This window comes from Eptesicus fuscus, chromosome 10, assembly GCF_027574615.1.
Source record: "Eptesicus fuscus isolate TK198812 chromosome 10, DD_ASM_mEF_20220401, whole genome shotgun sequence".
In the NCBI taxonomy this organism is placed as follows: Eukaryota; Metazoa; Chordata; class Mammalia; order Chiroptera; family Vespertilionidae; genus Eptesicus; species Eptesicus fuscus.
The window spans coordinates 11,781,643-11,803,800 of NC_072482.1; the positions used below are offsets into that span (position 1 = coordinate 11,781,643).

At 46.6% G+C, this 22,158-nt stretch overlaps 1 protein-coding gene across 4 annotated transcripts in view; it reads right to left on the reverse strand.

The window, feature by feature from the left end:
* CCND3 (cyclin D3) overlaps positions 1–22,158 on the reverse strand; it is a 90,854-nt gene that overhangs the window by 4,544 nt on the left and 64,152 nt on the right. For 3 of the 4 annotated variants that reach the window (XM_028135710.2, XM_054721964.1, XM_054721965.1), the window contains one exon: positions 863–1,078. In XM_028135710.2, the coding sequence (XP_027991511.1) occupies positions 863–1,033 (171 nt within the window). In that variant the 5' untranslated portion in view covers positions 1,034–1,078. Of the gene's footprint in view, positions 1–862; positions 1,079–1,810; positions 2,172–22,158 lie in introns of those variants that run through there. The other variant, XM_008158910.3, reaches the window with a different exon arrangement.

Consider the following 22,158-nt stretch of genomic DNA (forward strand, 5'->3'; position numbering starts at 1 on the left):
TGGGATAAGAGAACCGGTGACTTTCCTGCCCTGCCTCGGAAGAGCCTAGCCCAAGTTCCCAGCAAGAGGCCCAGGGAGCCACTTCCCAAACCACAGGAGTGACAGCAGCTCCCCACAGGGTTATGAAAGACCTTGGTCAGAGTGGGCGGGCCAGGGGAGGGGGCATCATTATCACATCGGAAGCAGCTGCAGCTCAGCTCCCTGTCTGTCCCTCCGCTCTGGCCTCTGGCTAAGGGGGAAAGGGAGAGATGACTCCACCAGGCCTGAAGCAGCTGCTCCAGTTCCTCACAATGAGGATTAGGAAGGAGCTGTCTCTTCTGGGACAGGAGAGGAAGGAAAGAAGGTGGGATGGAGCTCCTCGAGCCCTTCCTTAGAGCAATCAGGGCTGGGCTTTAATCTGCTCTGGGAGGCTTTTCGATCACAAAGTCCACACGGGGATAAAGACTCACCCAAAGCAGCCCCCCTCCCCCACAAGAAGCACATTCCACTCCCCCACTCCGGTGGGGGTGTGCAGGCATGTCCTGCCGCTGCCAATAAATAACTCATGACGGTTGTGTAAACCCAGAGGCAAAGTACTAGTGAGTGTAGACATGCAGTTTGACTTGTTGCTATCTGGGGGAAAGACCAAGAGGAGTGGCACCCCCTGGAGGTCAGGAGAAGGGGAGTCAGTTCCTGCTGGCAGTTTAAGCCTGGACTGGGGCTACGCTAACCATCCCACGGCACTGCCCATCTTTTGTCCAAATAGATAGCCTCTGCGGCCCTGAGCCCACCCGGGGGGGGCAGAAAGCCTCTGAGGTCTTAGCTTTCCTTTTCCCGGTGAGGAGGCGGTATGCGCTAGGGGTGGGGAAAATTAGGCACGCACCCGCATCTGGCGGGGGGAGACAGCGTGGTCGGTGTAGATGCACAATTTTTCGATGGTCAGGGGAGTCGTCTCGCGCAGCTTGGAGGCTAGCAGCATGCAGACCGCACCCAGGAGCTGAAATTGCGCCTTGGGGGTGGGGACACAGGATAGGTAACGATCCAGGTAGTTCATGGCCAGGGGGAAGACTTCCTCCTCACAGCGCTGCTCCTCGCACACCTGGGGGGAGGGGGAGGGGGAGGACACAGTCACTTAAGGGCAGGAACGTGGGAAGCACAGCAGCACTGAAGGTGAAAGGGGGCACTGAAGGGAAGTGGGACGGGGAGCAAAAATGGAAGGGGTACGCCAGCGGCTCCCGGACTTAATGAGACCCCCCCTCCCCCATGGGGACCCCAAGAGTCGCCCACAGTAGCCAGAGAGCCGGGACCTTACCCCCATTACCATCACCCACTGCACACACCCAAAGGGAAGGGAGGAGACTCCAGCCGCTGCCTCCCGCACTTTTCATTTCCCTGACCGCCGGAACCGCGCGCGCGCCACCCCCACCGCCTCCCCGCCAGAACCCCGCGACAGACACCGGAACCGGCTCCGGGGCGGGGGCGGCTGAGCCCAGGGTTTTCCAGGCGCGCTCTCCTAGGGCGACGGGGCGGGGAGGAGAAGCAGGAGGCGCCAGAGAAGCCGGAGGGGAGACGGTGAATCCTGCCCCGCTTTCCCGGCCGGAGAGAGGATTAGTTAGGGTGCCAGAGTCGGGGTTGGGGAAGGAAGAAGGAAGGGGACACCACGAAGGCAGCGGCTAGGGTGCCGAGTGGAAGGCCAGGCCCGGGGGTCTGGGCCACCGAAGCATCTTGCAGATCGTTGCTGAGACCAGGATGTCCCCACAGGGCGGCCCCGGGATGTCCGGAGCCGAGGACGCAGGGGCGGCGGGGGAGGGGAGACCCGTCCGGGCGGTACCTCCAGCATCCAGTAGGCCAGCATCTTCCGCATGTGCGGCTTGATCTCCCGCTGCACGCACTGGAAGTAGGAGGCGCGGGGCACGTAGCGCTCCTCCAGGCGGAGCAAGCTCTGCAGCACACGCTGGTCCCCCAGCAGCCGCGGGTCCGGCCCGGCCCGGGGCGCGTGCCGGGTGCCCTCGCAGCACAGCAGCTCCATACTCGGCGGCGCACGGGGAGGACGGGAGTGCGGGCTCGCGAGCCAGAACGCAGGCGGCGGGCCGGAGAGCGCGGGCGCGGGGCCGGTGCTGGTGCTGGTGCTGGTGCTGGTGCTGGTGCTGGCACTGCGTGGAGGAGCCCGGCCCGCCTGCGCCGGCGCGCGGCTTTCCTGACAGGCGCCCCGCCCCTCGCGACGAGGTAGCAACCGTGGAATGCTCCCGCGTCACACGCTCCAGGGGCGGAGCCGCCGGCGCCCCAGACGGAAAGGGCTGGCGGCGCCCCCCTCCCCCGCCGCGGCCGAGCTGGTCCTCGGGCGCGGGCCGGCCCGGCTTCCGGTTGCCCCGCTCCCTCCCGACCACCCCGCGGAGAGCGCTTCCCGGGAGGTGGTCCTCGCCCCCACCGAGGAGCCCTCCCATTTTGCTCCTCTGACATTCGTCGCCCAGGAAAGAACTGTTCTCCAGAGGTGGTTCATTCATTGGTCAAACCCTGCTTCCCCCGCTGCTGGCTCTAGGGAATATAAACACTAATAACTAGTTCTTAGCGAGCACTGTTCTAAATACTTAACATGCAGTAACTTATTAAAGCCTCACGGAGTTAGGTGTGGTCCTTACTTCGCGGGTAAGGAACTGAAGCACACCCACAAGCAATGGGCGGCCAAGCTAGGACTGGGGAGCCGGCAGTCTGGCTCCAGAATCTGGGCTCCCCCCCCCCCCCCCCCCTGGTACCCCACTGCTGCACACGAACACGGCGATCCCAAAGCCCGCACCGTCTGCATCGCCTAAGAGCTGGTCAGAAAGGCGGGCTGTGAGGCCTACGCCTGACCTGCGGGATCAGAATCTGCATTTCAACAAGATCCCCGCTGTTTCTGCGCGCAGTGAAGCGGGAGGCCGGGTGGAAACCAGCCCATCACCGACGTACAGCGGGGCGGGGAGGCCGCGCATTCAAGGCCTCACCTTGTCCCTAAGCCCGCTGTGTGGCCTTGGACAGGCCCTGCGAGTCGGCCTTAGCTTCTGTTGGAGGAAAACGTGGGCGGAGAAACGAGATCCTCTCTGAAGGGGCTCCTTGCTCAGACTCTATAAAATCTCCCAATTGCCATTTCTTCTGCCTCCCAAACTCCTGGGTTACTTTGTAGTTTCCCCAAAACTGGATTCCACATGACCGAGAGGCAGACCACAGGCCTCCAGTAATGCTCCCGGTGGGAGGAGGCCCTGGGGAACTCCTACCTCCCTCTCCTGAGGTCCTCTTGAGGGAAAGGACACCAACAGGCAAGTTCTATGCTAAATATATTCTCAATAAATTGTTTTTTATATGATAAATTTCATTATAGTTCTAATATCATGGAAATATTCATTTGCATTGTAGAAACCTTAGGAAATCCACATAAGCCACACAAAAAAGGAGGGGAAAATTACTTGCAATTTCACCATCCATAGATAACCCTTTAAAATGTCAATATTTGTTTTTCTAAGACTGTTCTATTTTTTAAAATGAGGTCATTGCTAACTGTTTTGTAAGCTTTTTTTTTCCACTAAAAAAATATATTGTTAGCACTTTCCCATGTCATTTATACTACAACATTATTCTTAATGGCTACATACTAGTAGTATGCCATTGGGTGAATATATAATGCATTTTACCCAACAGGTATTGTTGAAAATTTAAGTTGTTTCTCATTCTTCCCTATTAGAAACAATACTGGGAAATATTTTTATGGTAATATTTTTGTGTGCACTCATCATTACTTCTAGAAGTGAATTAATTTCTAGAAGTGGAATTTCTAAAGTTATGAAACATTAAAAGACTTTTTTAGATTTTTCAAAATTTATTTTCCAGTTATAGTTGACATACAATAATATATTAGTTTCAGGTGTATAGCATAGTGGTTAGATATTTATATAACTATGAAATGAACCTCCCCATAAGTCTATTACCCATCTTACACCATACATAGTTATTACAATATTATTGACTATATTCCCTGTGCTGTACTTTATATCTCTGTGACTATTTTTATAACTGGCTATTTGTACTTCTTAATCCCTTTCACCTTTCATCCATCCCCCAAAACTCCTCCCATAAATTTCATTCTAAATTCCCTGCTGAAATGCTGAACCAATCTAATGAATAAACATTAGGTATCTATTTCAAAACAAAACAAAGCAAACAAACAAACACCTCTGCCAACTGGAAAGATGAAAACTAGTTTATTAGTAATAAAATATTTGTGTATTTGTTTTAAATTCAAGAACTCTTGTTATGCCAACATGAATGTGTGCCATGTACCTTATCTAATCTTGCAAACCCATTACTCCTATCTTCCAAAATACAAGTATGAAGTTTTAGGTAATTAATCATAACACTGCACTCTTTCATTAAAGAGAACAATATATTTTAAATTATAAAGGATAGATATGGCCCAGCTGGTGTGACTCAGTGGTTGAGCATCGACCTATGCACCAGGAGGAAGTCACAGTTCGATTCCCAGTCAGGGCACATGTCCGGATTGCAGGCTCGATCCCCGGTAGGAGGGGTACAGGAAGCAGCTGATCAATAATTCTCTCATCATTGATGTTTCTCTCTCCCTCTCCCTTCATATCTAAAAGAATAGATATGAAGTTATGGGAAGACAAAAATGTTCAAGTGTTAAGAGGTTTTTAGTATGCAGGAGGACTAAAAAATATAGCTTTGAAGTAAGTACATAACCAGAAACCAGATCTGTCCTGAAGGAAGTGTTTCTTTACTCTCAGAATTATTGAGTAGACTGTTCAGGGTAGAAGGTCATTTATCTTTGATGAGAAAGTAAATCATCATTATTAAAGCTTTTTTCCAGTTTTATTGAAGTATCAATTGTATTAAAGTATACATGATTTAATATACGTATATATTGCAAAATTATTACCGTAAGTTTAGTTAACAACCATTACATAATTACAATATTTTTCTTGTGATGAGAATTTATTTTAATTTTATATTGAATTTATTGGGGTGACATTGGTTCATAAAATTATATAGGTTTCAGGTATACAATTTTATAATAATGTTGAGACTTTTTAACATCTACTCATTTAGCAACTTTTCAAATATACAATACAAAACCGTTAACTATCATTACCATGTTGTACATTATATTCCCAGGACTTATTTATCTTATAACTGGAAGTTTATATCTTTTAGCCACCTTCACCCACTTACCCATGAGGTATAGCTGCTATTATTACCCTCCTGTTACAGATGGAAACACAGACACAGGGAAGCTAAGTATCGCCCAACGCCATGCCACTAGCAAGAGGCTGCCTTAGTTGGGTCTCCCCAAAGACAAGGATTCAAGTGAAGTAATTGACCCAGGAGGTGATTCCAGGAAGCACCCCAGCGTGGAGAAACGAGGCAGAAGGGAAGGAAACCAGTGAAAAGTACATTGTTGAGTAAGTTAACACTGTGGGCAAATGGAGCTCCGTCCTGTTGAGGAACTCTGGGACGTGATGAAAAGTGCATGCCTCCGCCTGGGAGGGAGCAGGGACACCTGCCCACCACTCCCAACAGCCAGTGGCGGAGGGCTGCTGGGATGGGGAAAGGGGCCTGCTGTTAATTCCCCAGAACATCCAGCTTTCCTGCGGGAGAGCACATGGACTGACAGCCAGGACCAGCCCTCAGGCAGTCACAGCGCTGGCACTGGAAGGGGGCTGGTGCACGCGGGGAGGAGGAGAGCCATGGGTATCTGGGTGGCCACAGCTGCTTGTGCTCCATTGGATTTGAACCCCGTCAGGCGCCAGAGCCTAAGTTCGAAGTCCGAATAAATATTTTTAACAGTTTTATGCTCACTTTATTTTTTAAAATATATTTTTATTTATTTCAGAGAGGAAAGGAGAAGGAGAGAGATAGGCATATCAATGATGAGAGAGAATCATTGATTGGCTACTTCCTGTCCCTGCCCCCCCCCCCCCCCCACTGGGGATCCAGCCCGCAACCGGGCATGTGCCCTGACTAGGAATTGACCTGTGACCTCCTGGTTTATAGGTCAATGCTCAACAACTGAGCCACGCCAGCCGGGAAGTTTTATGCTCATTTTAAAGTTGTATTTGTGTGTACCAGAACAACAAACCTGGGACTTTATCAGGTTTCCTTTTAAAATAAATTTACTTAATGAAAAACTTAACTTTAAAAACATTGAGTAGCCCGGGCAGGGTGGCTTAGCTGGTTGGAGCATCATCCCATACACCAAAAGGTCGTGGGTTCGATTCCCAATCAGGGCACCTACCTAGATTGTGAGTTCTTTCCTCATTCGGGTCGTGTATGCGAGGCAACTGATCAATGTTACTCTCATATAGATGTTTCTCTCTCGCTCTCAAATAATAAAAAATAAACAAAAAATGCCCTGGCCAGTGTGGCTCAATTGGTTGGGTGTCATCAGGAGGTTGTGGGTTTGATTTCCAGTCAAGGGCACATGCCCGGGTTTCGGGCTCCATCCCTAGTGGGGGGGAGAGAGGGGTGCAGGAGGCAACTGATAGATGTTCCGCTCTCACATCGAGGTTTCTCTCTCCCTCTCCCATCCTCTCTCTCTAAAAATCAATAAACTATTCTTTAAAAAATAAATAAATAAAATGGGTTGTATGTTTGATTGCATTTACCTTATATAAAAAAATAAATGGTTAGTTCAGGGGTCCTCACACTTTCTAAACAGGGGACCAGTTCACTGTCCCTCAGACCGTTGGAGGGCCGGACTATAGTTTAAAAAAAAACTATGAACAAATTCCTATGCACACTGCACATATCTTATTTTGAAGTAAAAAAACAAAACGGCAAAAACACCCGCATGTGGCCCGCGGGCCGTAGTTTGAGGACGCCTGGATTAGTTTATTATTTTTGAAAAACATCAATATAATTCATCAATATGTTGATGAATTATATTAAAAGATTAAAGGTGGGAAAATCATGATAGAATCAACAGATGCCAAAAAAAGTTTTTGATAAAATTCAACAGCCATTCACAATAAGAAAAAACTATTAGCAAAGTAGGGATAGGTGGGAACTTCCTTTGTCGGATATAGGGCACCTTCCAAAACCCCACAGCGAACATCTCCTTTAGGAGTCGATGCACAAAAGTACACCAGGCCGTGTCCAACACGCAGGGCAGTGGGAAAAACCGAGAGGCTGCTGCTCCATGGTCACCTGGCTCGTCCTTCCCTGGGACTAGCGAGGCCATGCGTCCCAGTCTCCTCAGTGTAGACCATGTACTTCCACCCCTCTTTCAATGTGCACATTTTTATGAATAGCACCATCTTTCTGCTGAGTCTTCAGATGTTAAACTCTGGTGCCATCTTGGATTTCTTCCTTTCTTTGTTTTCCTGTATCCAATCAATTACCTACCCCCCAAAAAAACCATTAGGGAAAACTTACTTAGATCCTATTCTTCCCATTCCTCCAGTAGACTGTTAGCCAGTTTCTCAAAATTTGCCACCAAAGTAAACCGTTCACAGCAGAGAAGAAAGTATCTCTCTGAGGAATCTAGTATGATCTAAAATAGTCCTCTGCAAACGTGAAATGTATTTGAAGTCTAACATTCTGCCTTGGAAACATATGCACATTTACGATTCTGGTCCATAATACAGCCACAATTGTCATAAAGTAAAAAGTACATTTACTTTAAATTACCTATGGTTAAGGAAAATTAAACTTCACGGAAGCCATGTGTATCCTGAGACTGGCGGGAGTAGTCTCAAACCCTCTTTTAAAAGACTGGGCCTACATTACTATTGCAAAAGCCTCCCTGAGAGCCTTTCAGTCCTCACAGAGCTTCCAGATAGATCCGGATCAATGGCGCAGGGCCATCAGATTAATCTCCTACAGACACTCCTTTCATCTCCAGTCCAAGGACCTGCTTATCAGGTCAAATTTAAAAGTCAACCAGCCTGGCTTTTAAAGTTCTCCTTCAAGAGGCCCCAGCCACCCTATCCAATTTTATCTCAGCTGGAGCACTCCAGCTCACCCCAAGGCCTTATCACCCACTACTGGCATCCTGGTCCTTTCTCCAAATCCAGTTCCTTCCTTCAAGTCCTAGTTCCCGGCCCACCAGGGTTGTAGCGTTAGAGAGCAGGTTAATTTAGAGCCAGATGGATCAACAGTGGCCCACAGAGGGGAGCTGACTTACCCAAGGGCACACACCAGTTAACGATTGCTTTAAATTAGTCTCATTGTTTCCTGTTAATAAATCCTATTTTCCCTCCAAAACTGGAAACTCCTGGGGGTAGGTACTACACCGTTTTATTCCCAATTTGGTTAACCTGCTGCAGGAGGGACTCTGCATTAAAGATACGTGCTTTGTTTCCACCAGACCCCCTGCTCCTGCAATTCCCAGGCTTGGTATGTCTTTCCTCCACCTTCTGTCAGCCACCCACACTTACAAAATCAAGTTTAAGATCCCTCTAATTGTAGGTTATTTCGTTTTTTTCTTTTTAAATTATCATTAGAGTTGTGCCCTGGCCAGTGTTGCTCAGTGGTTAGTGTGTCAGCCTGTGCACTGAAGGGTCCAGGGTTCGTATTCCTGGTCAAGAGTATGTACCTGGGTGACAGGTTCAATCCCTGGCCCGGATGGGGTGCATGTGGGAGGTAACCAATCAATGTGTCTTAGATTCCAGTCAAGATGGCAGCATAGGTAAACACAGCACTCGTCGCCTCCCACAACCACATCAAAATTACAACTAAAATACAAAACACCAGAGTTGACCAAGTCACTCCCATTCTGAACCAACCTCAAATTTCCTGTGAAATATGGGGAAGGAGCTAAACCAGGGGTGGAAGAATCAAGTGATTTCAGAGGTGGGGCAGGTAAAATAAATGAATTCAGAGTATGGGACTAAGAAACAAAAAATAATAAAATAAAATACCAAACAACCATGATTCAGAACCACCTGAAATCTAGCTGAAAGGAAGTCCTACAACTGGGGAATTAAAGAAGCAGCACATTGATACTAATAAAAGGGATGGAGATGTGGGGTGGAATCTCAGAACCAGCCGGTCCTACACTCACATGTGATGGTTTAAAATTGGGAGGGATATGTTGGCTGTGGAAGTTTTCCTGGGGAGCAAGGAGACCCAGCCCCACACCAGACTCCTCCCCACTTTGTGCCCCCCCGCCCCCCCCCCCCGGCCCAGCCCACGGTTCCACTGCTGAGAAGAGAAGTCCCCACAACTTCTGGCTGTAAAAACCAGCAGAGATTGTGGCTGAATGACATAGAAGTCGCTGGAGCCCCAGGCAGCTCCTCTTAAAGGGCCCGCACACAGACTTACCTGGACTCCCTCCCTCTGAGCTCCAGCACTGAGGCAGCAGCTTGAAAGGAAAGTGGGACATTCAGGGAGGAACTAACTTGTCTGGAATCAGGGCAAGAGCTGAAGGGGCAGCTTTCTCCCAGACAGAAATGCTGGAAGAGGCCATTGTTCCTTTGCTGAGTTCTCCCCACCACAGAGCTAACAGGCAGTCACCACATCAAAATCTCCATCAACCTGGCAAACACTTTTTGCCCTCCCCTGATAATTGCCCACCCCTCCCTACTTGCAGGCTCAACCAAGCCATTTCCAGTGGTTTTTCCTTATAACTGGCCTCTCTTGCCTCATGGTAGGCTTCCCTAAAATCACTCAAACAAGCAGTAGCTGGCCTCAGCATGCCCCATATCTCTCAATAAATGGACCCAGGCCAGACACTAGCAGCAGCCCACCTTGGTTCACAGCTTGGCCTCTCCTGGGCACCACACGAGGCCCAACACAAGTAGAAGCCATCTGCAGATTGCTTTGTAGCTCATGCTGGGTGGCCCCAAGCAGGGCACAGGGAGTGGCTGACTTTGCATCTCCCCAGAGGCTCCAGAGCCAGAGCACTCAGTGGCCAGCTTCTACCATGCCAGATTACAACCCTACCACCACCAGGAATGACACACACAAAGGACTGACTCAGTGAGCACCAAAGCCCCACTGAAGTAAGTCCTGCTCCACAGGGTCGGCTTCTGCACAGCAGTTCTTCCACTGTAGTTGCAACTGATCCTCGCAATCCATTGGCCTGGGTTGCACCAACATCAATCAAGGCTCAACTATAATAGAACAGTGCACAGAGCTCACACAGGGGCACACCTGCAGTGCTCAACTCTGGTGACTGGGGAGGCTGAGCCACTGGGCCCTACAGGACACCTACTAACATGGCCACTCTACCAAGTCCAGGAGACATAGCAGATTTACCTAATACACAGAAACAAACACAGGAAGCAGCCAAAATGCGGAAACAAATAAACATGTCACAAATGAAAGAAAAAGAGAAATATCCAGAAAAAGAACTAAATGAAATGGAAGCAAGAAAACTACCAGATACAGAGTTCAAAACAATGGTTTTAAGGATGCTCAAAGAACTTACTGAGTACGTACTTCAAGGAACTTAGTGAGAACATCAACAACAACAAAAAAGGACCAGTCAGAAGTGAAGGATACACTAACTGAAACAGAGAATAATTTATAGGGAATCAACAGTAGAGTAGAGGACGCTAAGAATCCAATCAAGAATTTGGGATATAAGGAAGCAAAAAACACCCAATCAGCAAAAAGAAAAAATAATCCAATAATATGAAGTAATGTAAGGAGCCTCGAGGACAGCTTCAAGCATACCACATTCACATCATGGGGGTACGGGAAGGAGAAGAGAGAGAGCAAGAAATTGAAAACCTATTTTTAAAAAATAGTGATAAAACTTCCCATACCTGGTGAAAGAAACAGGCATACAAGTCCAGGAAGCATAGGGAGTCCCAAACAAGTTGAACCCAAAGAGGACCACACCAAGACACATCATAATTAAAATGGCAAAGGTTAAAGACAATGAGAGAATCTTAAAAGCAGCAAGAGAAAAGCAACTCGTTATCTACAAGGTAGTGCCCATATGATTGTCAGCTGATTTCTCAAAAGAAACTTTGCAGGCCAGAAGGGAGTGGCAAGAAATATTCAAAGTGATGAAAAGCAAGGACCTACAACCAAGATTACTCTACCCAGCAAAGCTATCATTTAGAATTGAAGGGCAAATAAAGAGTTTTACAGACAAGAAAATGCTAAAGAGGTTCATCACCATCAAACCAGTATTATATGAAATGTTAAAGGGTCTTCTTTAAGAATAAGAAGGAAAAAAAAGATAAAAAATACGACCAATAAAATGGCAATAAATACATATCTATCAACAATTGAATATAAAAATCAAAATAAATGAACAAACAGAACAGAAACAGATTCACAGATACAGACAACATTTTGATGGTTGCCAGGTGGAAGGGGTTTGGGGGGGGATGAGTGAAAAAGGGGAACGGATTTAGAAGTACAAATTAGTCATAGCCCATGGACACAGACAATAGACAGGTGAAGGCCTGGGATGGGGTGGGACATAGGTGAATGGAGGGCAGAGGGAAGAAATGGGGGGCATCTTTAATAATCTCAACAATAAAATAAAAATTTTAAAGAGCAATAAATAAAAATATTTTTTAAAATCGGTGTCTCTCACATGGATCTCTCTCTCTCCCCCTCCCTCCCTTCTTCTCTCTCTAAAAATCAATAGAAAAAGTATTCTCAGGTGAGGATTAACAACAACAAAAATTAACATTATTGCCCTAACTGGTCTGGCTCAGTGGATAGAGCCTCGGCCTGCAGACTGAAGGGTCCCAGTCAAGGGCATGTACCTTGGTTGCGGGCACATCCCCAGTAAGGGGTGTGCAGGAGGCAGCTGATCAATGTTTCTAACTCTCTATCCCTCTCCCTTCCTCTCTGTAAAAAAATCAATAAAATATATTTTAAAAATGAACATTATTGTTGTTAAAACACTGAGCAGAAAATTACATTTTTAGAAGAGACTTATATCTCTCCCTGTCAACTCACAAATCCCTGTCAGTTGACTCATTCTTTTTTTTTTTTTTTTTTTTAACATTCCCTCCAGGAGAGTGTGTCATTCCTTCTCTCACTCACTCATTCATTTATTCCACGGATCCTTATTGAGACTCTGTGAAAGATACTCCGGGGCCATGGACAATCATACAGTGACAAATGAGACAGTTCCTTTCTTTTAAAGAGAAAAAATTTCCTAGGGGAAATAAAATGTACTTTGCTTTCCTTCTTAATAATTTACCTTCACTTGATTCTTTAATTAACTCAAGCATGTGGGTTTTGGGGCTGTGACTCATCATGTGGCCAGAAAGTTCTCTGAATCAGGAATTGAATCTTCTAGTTTGTTGGTCTCTAAGTAGACGCAGAATATGTGCCAGCTATCCTGGTATAATTATCAGTGCTGTACCTTTCACTCTCAGAAGTGTGCCTGTTTGGAACAGCAAGCGCTGGTGAGGATGTGGAGAAAGTGGAGCCCTCATACACTGCTGGTGGGAATGTAAAATGGTGCAGCCACTGTGGAGAACAGTCTGGAGGTTCCCCAAACGTTAAACATAGTTGCCATGTAACCTAGCAATTCTACTCCTGGGTATGTACCCAAGAAAAATAAAAACACATCCACAAAGACATCTGTATTCAAATGCAAGAGCATTATTATCATTCATACTAGCCGAAAGTGGGAACAACCCTAATGTCTGCTAACATATGAACAAATACAGTGAATATAATGTGGTATACCCATATAATGGAATAGCATTTAAGTCATTCATAAAAAGGAATTACGTACTGAGGCATGCTATAACATTTATAAAAAGAAACGAAGTCCTGAGGCATGCTACAACATGAATGAACCCTCAGAGCATTATGGTAAGTGAAAGAAGCCAACCAAAGACCACACATCATGATTCCATTTATATCAATTGTTCAGAATAGGCAAATCTATAGACACAGAAAATAGATCCGTGGTTGCCTAGGGCTGGGGTGGTGATGGTAATGGGGGGTGACTGCCAATGGTTACTGAGTTTCTTTTGGGGGTGATGAAGATTTTCTAAAATTAGGTTATGGTGATAACTGCACAACTCTAAATATACTAAAAGCCATTAAACTGTGTACTTTATATAGGTGAATTCTATGTTATGAAAATTATATCTCAATAAAAATTTTTAAAGATCATTCCAGTCTGGACAATAAATTACAGGGTCATTTTCTACCTATTGGAGCCTTAACGTGAGTGACTGAGAGAGTATGGGGGCTTTTGAGTTAGAATTAGGGCTGAATCACACCTCTACCACTTGTGTGACCTGGGGAATAATTAACTGATTCCTCACCTGCAAAATAGAGTAACAGTGCCTACCTCAGAGGCCTGTTGTAATGTAAGCAAAATAATGCATGGAAGGTACTAGGAGCCCCCCAAACCTATGTTCAAAGTGCTCAACTTTTATTTATTTATTTTAAAATATATTTTTATTGATTTTGGAGAAGAGAGAGGGAGAGAGATAAAAACATCAGTGATGAGCCCTAACCGGTTTGGCTCAGTGGATAGAGCGTCGGCCTGCCGACTCAAGGGTCCCAGGTTCGATTCCGGTCAAGGGCGTGTACCTTGCTTGCGGGCACATACCCAGTGGGGAGTGTGCAGGAGGCAGCTGATCAATGTTTCTCTCTCATCAATGTTTCTAACTCTCTATCCCTCTCCCTTCCTCTCTGTAAAAAATCAATAAAATATATTTTAAAAATATGTTAAAAAAAAAAACCAACCATCAGTGATGAGATAGAATTATTGATCAGCTGCCTCCTTGCATGCCCCACATGGGGATCGAGCCCACAACCCAGGCATGTGCCCTGACCGGGAATCGAACTGTGACCTTCTGGTTCATAGGTCGATGCTCAACCACTGAGCCACGCCAGCCAGGCAAATTGCTGAACTTTTAGTAGATATTTACACTGGCAAAAGTCTGATACAGAATGCATGGATGGACCAATGGATGGAGCGAGCCTGATGTAACTCACACCTGAGAGCAGATTATACCCATTCCTGTAAACCAGATGTTCCCCTTAAAAAGGAACTCAAGCCCGGCCAGCGTGGCTCAGTGGCTGAGTGTTGACCTATGAACCAGGAGGTCACTGTTCGATACCAGGTCAGGGCATATGCCTGGTTTGTGGTCTCAATCCCCAATGTAGGGCATGCAGAAGGCAGCCAATCAAGGATTCTCTCATCATTGATGTTTCTATCTCTCTCTCCCTCTCTCTTTCTCTGAAATCAATAAAAATATATTTTAAAAAAACAAAAAGGAACTCAAGAAGAAGCAGCAGCAGACCAAGTTCAATGCTGCTGCCCATTCTGCTTGGTCCTTCAGTCCCCCACTAGCGTTCTCAGCCCGACTGTGTGCAAAGTCCTAGGCTGAGCCTCCTGGAGAATAAGGGGGGGGGGACGTCAGGATCCCTACCTTCAGGAGTTTCCCCTCAGCAGTGGGAGGCGGGGCGTGTGCAGAGGAAAAAGCTCCTACAGAGGCCGTGTAAACAAGCCCCGGATGACTGGAAGCACCTTGGTCTGAGTGCCTCTGAGCAGGTAACCAGACTAGGTCAACGGCGCGCTCCTCCTGAGATGGGGCCTCCACCACCCACCACCAGACACCGAGGTCCGTCAGATAGTCCCAGCGATGCCTCAATCCAAACACTCATCCCCAGGTCCCACCCCGGCTCCTCTTTCCTTCACCAGCCTCTAGAGCTACAAACATCTGCCAGGCCTTAAGCCAAGGCCCGTGTTTTCACACTTCAGAGACCATGTTCTATTCCTTCAGCCTCAACTTTCATGTTTCTCCAGTTCTAACCTCCACAGCTCACATCCCCACCTGGATGTTACAGATGCCAGAGCGCAGGATGCTCCAAACCTGCCCCTTCTCTTTTGTACTATGTATCAGTTAACCGCGATCCACTGGCCATCCAAGCTAACGATGCTGACATTATCCCTCTCAGCTCTTCCTGCTCCAAATGTCCACGTTAACCTGGAAGCAGATCCTGTCACCTCTGTTTCCCAAATGTTTCAGGAACCTGGCCCCTCCACTAACTGCTCGGGTGTTCCCATCTAACACTGGTGCAATGCCCTTTCTCACGGGCCTCCATTCTCCCTCCTCAGCCCACGCTCCCCACTGCTGCCCAAGCTCTCCTTCAAAAACCTCAGGAATGCACATGTGCTTTCTTGGCTTCTTAAAACCTTAAAATCCCAATGTCTTCAGGATAAAATCCTGATCCCTTATCTGAAAGGAACATGCAAAGTCTGCCATTTAACATTTTTAAAAGGCTGCCATTATCTACCTTACATTCTTCCCGGAGCCTTATCTCCCCTGCCCCAACACATACACCTTCCTTATACCTATATTCCAGGTCCACCGAGTGGTCCAACACTGATGCTTCTGCTCAGCTCACGCTCTTCTTTCTGCCTAAAACACCCACCCCACCTCTCTTAAAAATTTGCTTCATGTCCCTCAAGGCCAGCTCAAATACCACCTCTGCAAAGATGCTCACCTCAGTTCCTCCTGCTTAAGTTTGAAGGAAAGTGTGCAGTGAGATGCAGTGTTTGTCTACAGAGGCCTCCTTGACTACCGACCAGTGAGGGGGAATGGGTCTTTGCCAAGACATCGTATCTCAGGGTCTCGCCCTCAGCTTTGCAGGAGAAGCATGCGTTTTGAGGCTGCCTGGAGAGTAGACACAATCTACTTGCCTCCAATAAAGGCCACAGAAAGAAACAGACAAAACAGAAAAACAGAGGCAGCAAGTGAACCTAAACACCAAGCCAGCCAATCAGCCCCTGCTCTCCTTACCATGGGAAGCCAAACTCCAACCAGGGGATGAGAGCCAGCTTGCCCTCAGCCAAGACGCCTGCTGTGTCCCACAAAAGACAGTGTAAAGTAATGGCTAACAGTGTGTCAGGCGTTACAGAACCTGGGTTTGAAACCAAGGTCTGCCACTTAATCTTTCCCAGACTCTTGGTTTCCTCATCTGTCAAGTGGAGCTAATGATCTCCTCTGTCCTGGTTACTCCCTCTGCCTGAACCACCCTTCCCCTAGACACCCACATAGTTCCTTTCCCACTTCCCTGTCTCTGCTCAATGTTCACCTTTTCAGAGAGGCTTTTCCTAACCTCCCTAGGTAAAGTAGGAATGCCTCCCCACCTCAAGCACTCCTCATCCTCCTTATCCTGCCATATCCCTAGTGCCCGGCCCAGGGCTTGACCAGAGGGAACTGTCCAATAAATGTGGTAGAATGAATGAATAAAGCATACCTACCACGTAGAGTTGTGAGGATGTTAAGTGTTTAGAATTGTGCTTGGCCCACACCGAGGATCCATAAATGTTATCTTTTATTAGGACAGCCTCCTACTGAGACCCTGCTGCACACCACGCACCCAGGGATGCCCAAGAGGAGTTGGGAGTTCTGAGTCTTGTTGGAAAGACAGAAGGAAGCCTTGGGAGAAAGGCACCTGCTCCAGGCCATGTGTGAATGTGTGCATACGTGTACGTGTATGCGTGTGTGCATGCATGCATGTGTGTGTGGTCTTCTCCCAGGAGAGACTTATGCTGCAGCGAGGCATGAGAAGCTGGCATACTTGGTGTGTGGCTCGGCACTGCCACCAGGGAGGGTCAGGGTGTAAGACAGGAGGGTGGCAGGGACCGGCGCTGGACAGGAAGGCAGGACACATCACGAAAGGCCTGTGGCTGCGAAATTTGAGTTGTGCTCCGAAGGCAACCAAGAGCTATTAAAGGGTTTTAATATGGACCCTTTGGAGTTTAGGAAGGAGGAAGCTGAGAAAGTAGTTCAGAGGTTCTTGCAATAACCTAGTGAGAAATTCAGAGAGCTGCTCATGACCAAAGAAATGCAGGAAACAGAATCACTGGGCCTCGGTGCTGGCGCCGTTTGGATGGTGGTGGGGGCACTGGCCAGGATGGTTCTGGCTTCAGCAATTTGATGGAAGGTGTTTCTATTTCCTCTGGTCAGGAAGAACGGATTTAGAAAAAAAAAAAAAAGATTCTCTATTTCACATGTTGCATTTAAGGTGCCCACAGACATTCAGGTGAAGTCCCGCCGCCGCTGGACATAAGAAATAGGCACCATGTACCACCACGTTCCTACTGTGTGCCTGGAGTGCCGAGTGTCTCTTTTCATCCTCACCACACTCATTCCAGGTGGGCATCACTATCCCATTTCTCAGCTAAAGAAACTGAGACTAAGAAAATAATGTAACCTCTAAGGTCCACCGCCAGCAAGGAGCCCAGCTGGGCTGTGAACTCTGGTCACGTCTGACGACAGCCTTCCCTCTCCCCGACCTTAGCCTTGAGGCCTGAAGTCTGGACGTCAGGAGTAGGCACCTCTAGAAGTCCTCGGGGCAGGCAGCTGAGCCCCGCCTGGGAATGTGGGAAGAGGGGGATGCAGAGGACACCACATTTAAGGGGCAGGGGGAGAAAGTGACTCGGAAGGAAACAACAGCCAGAGAGGTCGGGGAAGGAATGGAAGGCCAAGGAAACTGGATGCCAGAGCACAAAGCTGCCAGGGGTCGGCAGGACGGGGACCCCTCCCTCAGCCCAAGGAGTGTCAAACTAACAAACGCCAGCTCCCTCCACCCCCACTGACGCATTCTTTCTTTAGATATGTTAATAGAGGGCATGGGTTAAGGTCGAGCTGGAGCTGGGGGGCCTTTGTGTCTCTTTAAATCAGTTTGCATAGCTTGGCTCTGACCTGTGATGTATCGATTTTATAGTTTACATCAGGGCAGACTATCCTAATTTCAATTTCTGGGAAGGTTCTTCCAGGCTGACCTCCTGCAGTGTGGGATGTGGCAAAATACATCAGGCCTTTAGATTCAGACCTAGATTCACATATGGGCTCTGCTGTGTGACCCTGGCCAAACCGAACTGCTTAAACCACAGGTTCTTACCTTTCTTAAAAAACAAACAAACAAACAACCCTCATTTAGAGAGAGAGGAAGAGGGAGAGAGGGATAGAAACAGCGATGAAAAAGAAACATTGATCTGCTGCCTCCTGCATGCCCTTTTCTGGGGATTAAGCCCACAACCCAAGCATGTGCCCTGACCCGGAATTGAACTGGTGACCTCTTGGTGCCTGGGATGATGCTCAACCAACTGAGCCACACTGGCCAGGGCAGGTTCTTACCTTTCAAATGCGGTGGTTATGAGGGTGAGAGAAATGTACCTAAAACAGCCAGTTTATAGTATGTGCAGCTATTATTACGTTGTCTCCACTTACTGCCTGCCTTCATTCCTGAACACTTGTTTAGATTTTAATTCTGATGTCTTGTTCATTCCCAGACCGGGAGGTTAGAATCCCCAGAAGCGGGGCTGAGGCTCTGTATATTTATCCCCAGGTGATTTTGAAACATCCAGGGCTGAGAACCAGAAGCCAAGAATGACTTTCTCCTTCCCCTGCAGTCTGTGTATCTTCATACCGAATGTGTCACTCTATCAGTGAACTCTCTTGGTAGGTAGGTCTCTCTAGCCTATGCCTGGAAATTCTCAGAGGGCCACCCCCTCCTAGAATGAATGGGGTTATTCCCAAATCAACAATCTATTGAGTCATGCCTCTTCATCCATCACAATAATCTCATTTTCAGAGGGCAACCCAGAGCTTTCTAATTTATTCATTTATTCACTCATTTGCAGTTGCCCCCTTAAGCGCTCTGCCACATGAATAATTGAGAATTCAAGTAAATTCTGGGGTGAAACTAGAACAAATGAGGAGAGAAGAAGTTTAGCACGAGTTCACCGAGTCTCCTCCAGGTATGACTAACTCTTCCATAAGTAAGAATAACAAGAATAACAACAGTTACATAGCAATTACTTCGAGTCAGGCATTGTTCTAAATGCTTTACATTAATTATGTTAATCCTCTAATTCAACAATTTTCAACCGGTGTGCTGCAAGAATTGTTTAAACATGCAATACATGACTATTTAGATTTCCCTTAGATTGTCAAATAAATAAAATGACAACAGTCAACACAACAAAAGCCATCTGGTGTGAACGAATCACAATTATACCAATTTTTTTCCTGTCAGATCACCGCAGAATTTTAGTAATTAGTCTGTGTATGCCAGGTGATGAAAAGGTTAAAAATCGCTGCTCTAATTTATAGTTATTCCTACTGTACAGAGGAGGAAACTGAAGCACTGAGAGGTGAAGTGACTTGCCCAAGTTCTCACACCTAGTAAGAGGCAGAGGCAGAATTTAAACCAGGTATTTGGGGTCCAGGATTAGAATTTTACTATTTAAGGGCAAACTTAAGAGAGGGACTGGCAAGCCCCTGGTGGCCTAGAATCAGAGGCCACGGAAGAAGAAGGCCTGATGCTGTCCCCCGGCCTGGGGGTCAGAGCTGACCACAGGCATGGCTTCCTGGGTTGCCTGGCAGAGGAATGAGAGCTATGAAAGGGAAATTCCTCCAGGAAAAGAGAACATTCTTGAGGTTTTGTTTTTTTCCCCTTTGGCCTCATCTCTGATTTCAGACCCAGGGTTTCTTTGCTGAGTCATGGAGGACATTTTGAAAGGGGTGGGGTGGTGCAGGAGTGTCACCTCCACATGCCCAGGGCAACAGAGCCCCCAAGGCTGGGCACTCTGGGGGCCTCCTGGGGGCCAGACACCTGTTCTAGAAATAGTTCACCCAGAGGAAGCGGAATCTACTGCTCTCTTCCTTCTCTCCCCTGAGTCTCTTCAATGAATAAATAAGAACATCAATGGATGCTTGGATGAATAATCAAGTAAATAAGTAAGTGATTAAACAGATACTTACTGATCCCTTACTGAAGGCTCTGGAATCAGACACACCTGGGTTTGATTCCAGCTCTGCCACTTATGACCCCAGGCAGGTGACAGAGCCTCAGTTCCTTCATCTATAAAATGGAAATATTTGTTCCTGCCTACAAGCTTGGGGTGAGGACCAAATGAGGTAAAAGCTCTTGGCACACAGTGGGCATTGCATAAATGCACCTCCTGGGTGCCAGGCATTGAGAGGGGCTGGAAATCAAAGAGGAATAATCTCAGCATCTAGGACTTCCGTGGGAGGGGAAATAGAGATGTAATGAATCAACACAATGGATGATGCTAGAAGAGAGGCCAGTTCCCAAGGATAAGGACCGAGAGAGGAAAAAAGACCAAGGGCCAAGCTGGGGTGGACACATCAGGGCGATCCTGCTAAAGCCTTCGTCCAGGGCTTCTGACAATCGCCTGAGCAGAATCACCAAGGACTTTGTGAAAAGACAGACTCCCATTCAGCAGCCCTGGGTGGAGCCCAAGAGTCTGCATTTGTGCCACCTCCCACAGCATTTGCAAGGCCTCAGGACACACCTGGAGTCCACAGCCAGGTGGTTTTAGGGGTTCTCATTCACAGACTTATCTATTACACTTTGCATCCATTTTAGGGTGACCTGCTCAAAGTTGCTTGCTCAACCTGCTAACTAGGCAGCTCTCTGAGCACCTCCAACACCTGGTGATTCTAATGAGTGATTCCAATACCCACTAAGGTTCAGATCCTTGGAGACGGTTGTTGCTTCCTCCAGCCTTCACCTTTCCAGGCCCAATCATTCAAATGCTTCAAATGTCTTCCTATCTGGTATTTTGTAATGAATTCCCTTTAAAAGGTCATAGATTTACAACAAAGGAGTTAATTATGAATCTTTTATTTTATTTTTTTTAAGCGATGTATTTTTAGAGAGTAAGGAGAGGGAGAAAGAGAGAGAGAGAAGCATCGATGTGAGAGAGAAACATGAACTGGTTTCCTCCTATAGGCCCCGGGACTGGGGACCGAACCCGCAACCTGGGCATGTGCTCTGACTGGTAATCAAACTGGTGATCTTTTGGGCCACGGACAACTCTTAACCAAGTGAGCCATACCAGCCAGGGCAATTATGAATCGTTTATTAATATAAACCATTGTCATTCCATGAGGGGAAGCTTTACTGGAAAAGATACGAAATTTTTGCTGATTTGACACAAAATACTAATATCAAAGAAGATCACATTTAGCTGACAGCAAACAGGGTAAGAGGTCTCACCAATTTAAAGATTATTTTAGTTGAATCACTATAACAGAAAACATAAAATGCCCTAAAGTCTTATGGCTCAAATATGGAAAAATTTTGATGGAGGTTTTCCCCAAATTTGACTATCCTGATATTTATATGCCATCACCAATAATGACTTATGTAGCTGCAATAATCCTTTCCATATCATCAATAATTTTTAAACTTCCAATCAACCATGCTGGAAGAAGACTGGGTTATCTTTTTAATTTTATATGTGGAAAAATATTACAAAATCATTGTCATATGGAGATGCAGCCAAAAGATATAGGAAACAGGTGTTAGAGAGGAGTGTCAAGCAGTTAACATAGATATTATGTTATTTTCCTGGATTTTATGATGGTTCAGCTTTAACATATTTTCTAATATGTTGTGATTTTATTTAAAAATCTAAATAAATGTTCACTTTTGTATATTTGTGATTTTATATTGTTTTTCTCAAAGAGGGCCTCTAACATTGCATAAGCTTTAGACCCAACAAAATCTGAATCTACCCTGGGCATACCAGAAAGCACAGGTTTTGGGGTCAGACCAGGGATCACATCTCATATCTACCACTTGCTAGCTGTGTGCTGTGTGGCCTTTGACAAATTACCTAACTTCCCTGAACCACAGTTTTCTCCTTTATCTAAAACAGGGTGGTAATATCTATCTTGCAGGCTTGTCTGAGGGTTAAATAAGATTCTGCATGTAAAGGGGTGATTATGTGACTTTGTGGTAAAGAGACAATTGAGGTTCCTTTGAGGTCACACAGCTGAGAACAGGTACTTTAGAATCTGGACTTCAAGTTTAGATGGACAATCCTCATTCCTCTCCATCTCTCACCCCTTTCAATACAGACAGTAAAAAGCAATCCTGTGCTATCCCTGAGCCCAAGCCAATCTAACCCATCCCTCACCCTTCACCAAAGACAGGGAGCAGAGACTCTTCCCACCGCCAGCACAACCCATCTCCACGTGGGGAAAGTGAAATGAACACCCCTCTGGCAGTGCCTGTCAGAAATAATGAATCAGATGAAATTAAGAAATACTTGGTCTTTTGTTGAAATAATAAACTTGGTTTTGTGTTCTCCTTTTTCCACCAACTCAAACAACCCCAAGATTCTTTTCTTTCCACAAACATGTGCCAGTTTCTTTACAAGCATTATCTCATTTCATTCTCACAGTGGCCCCATATGAT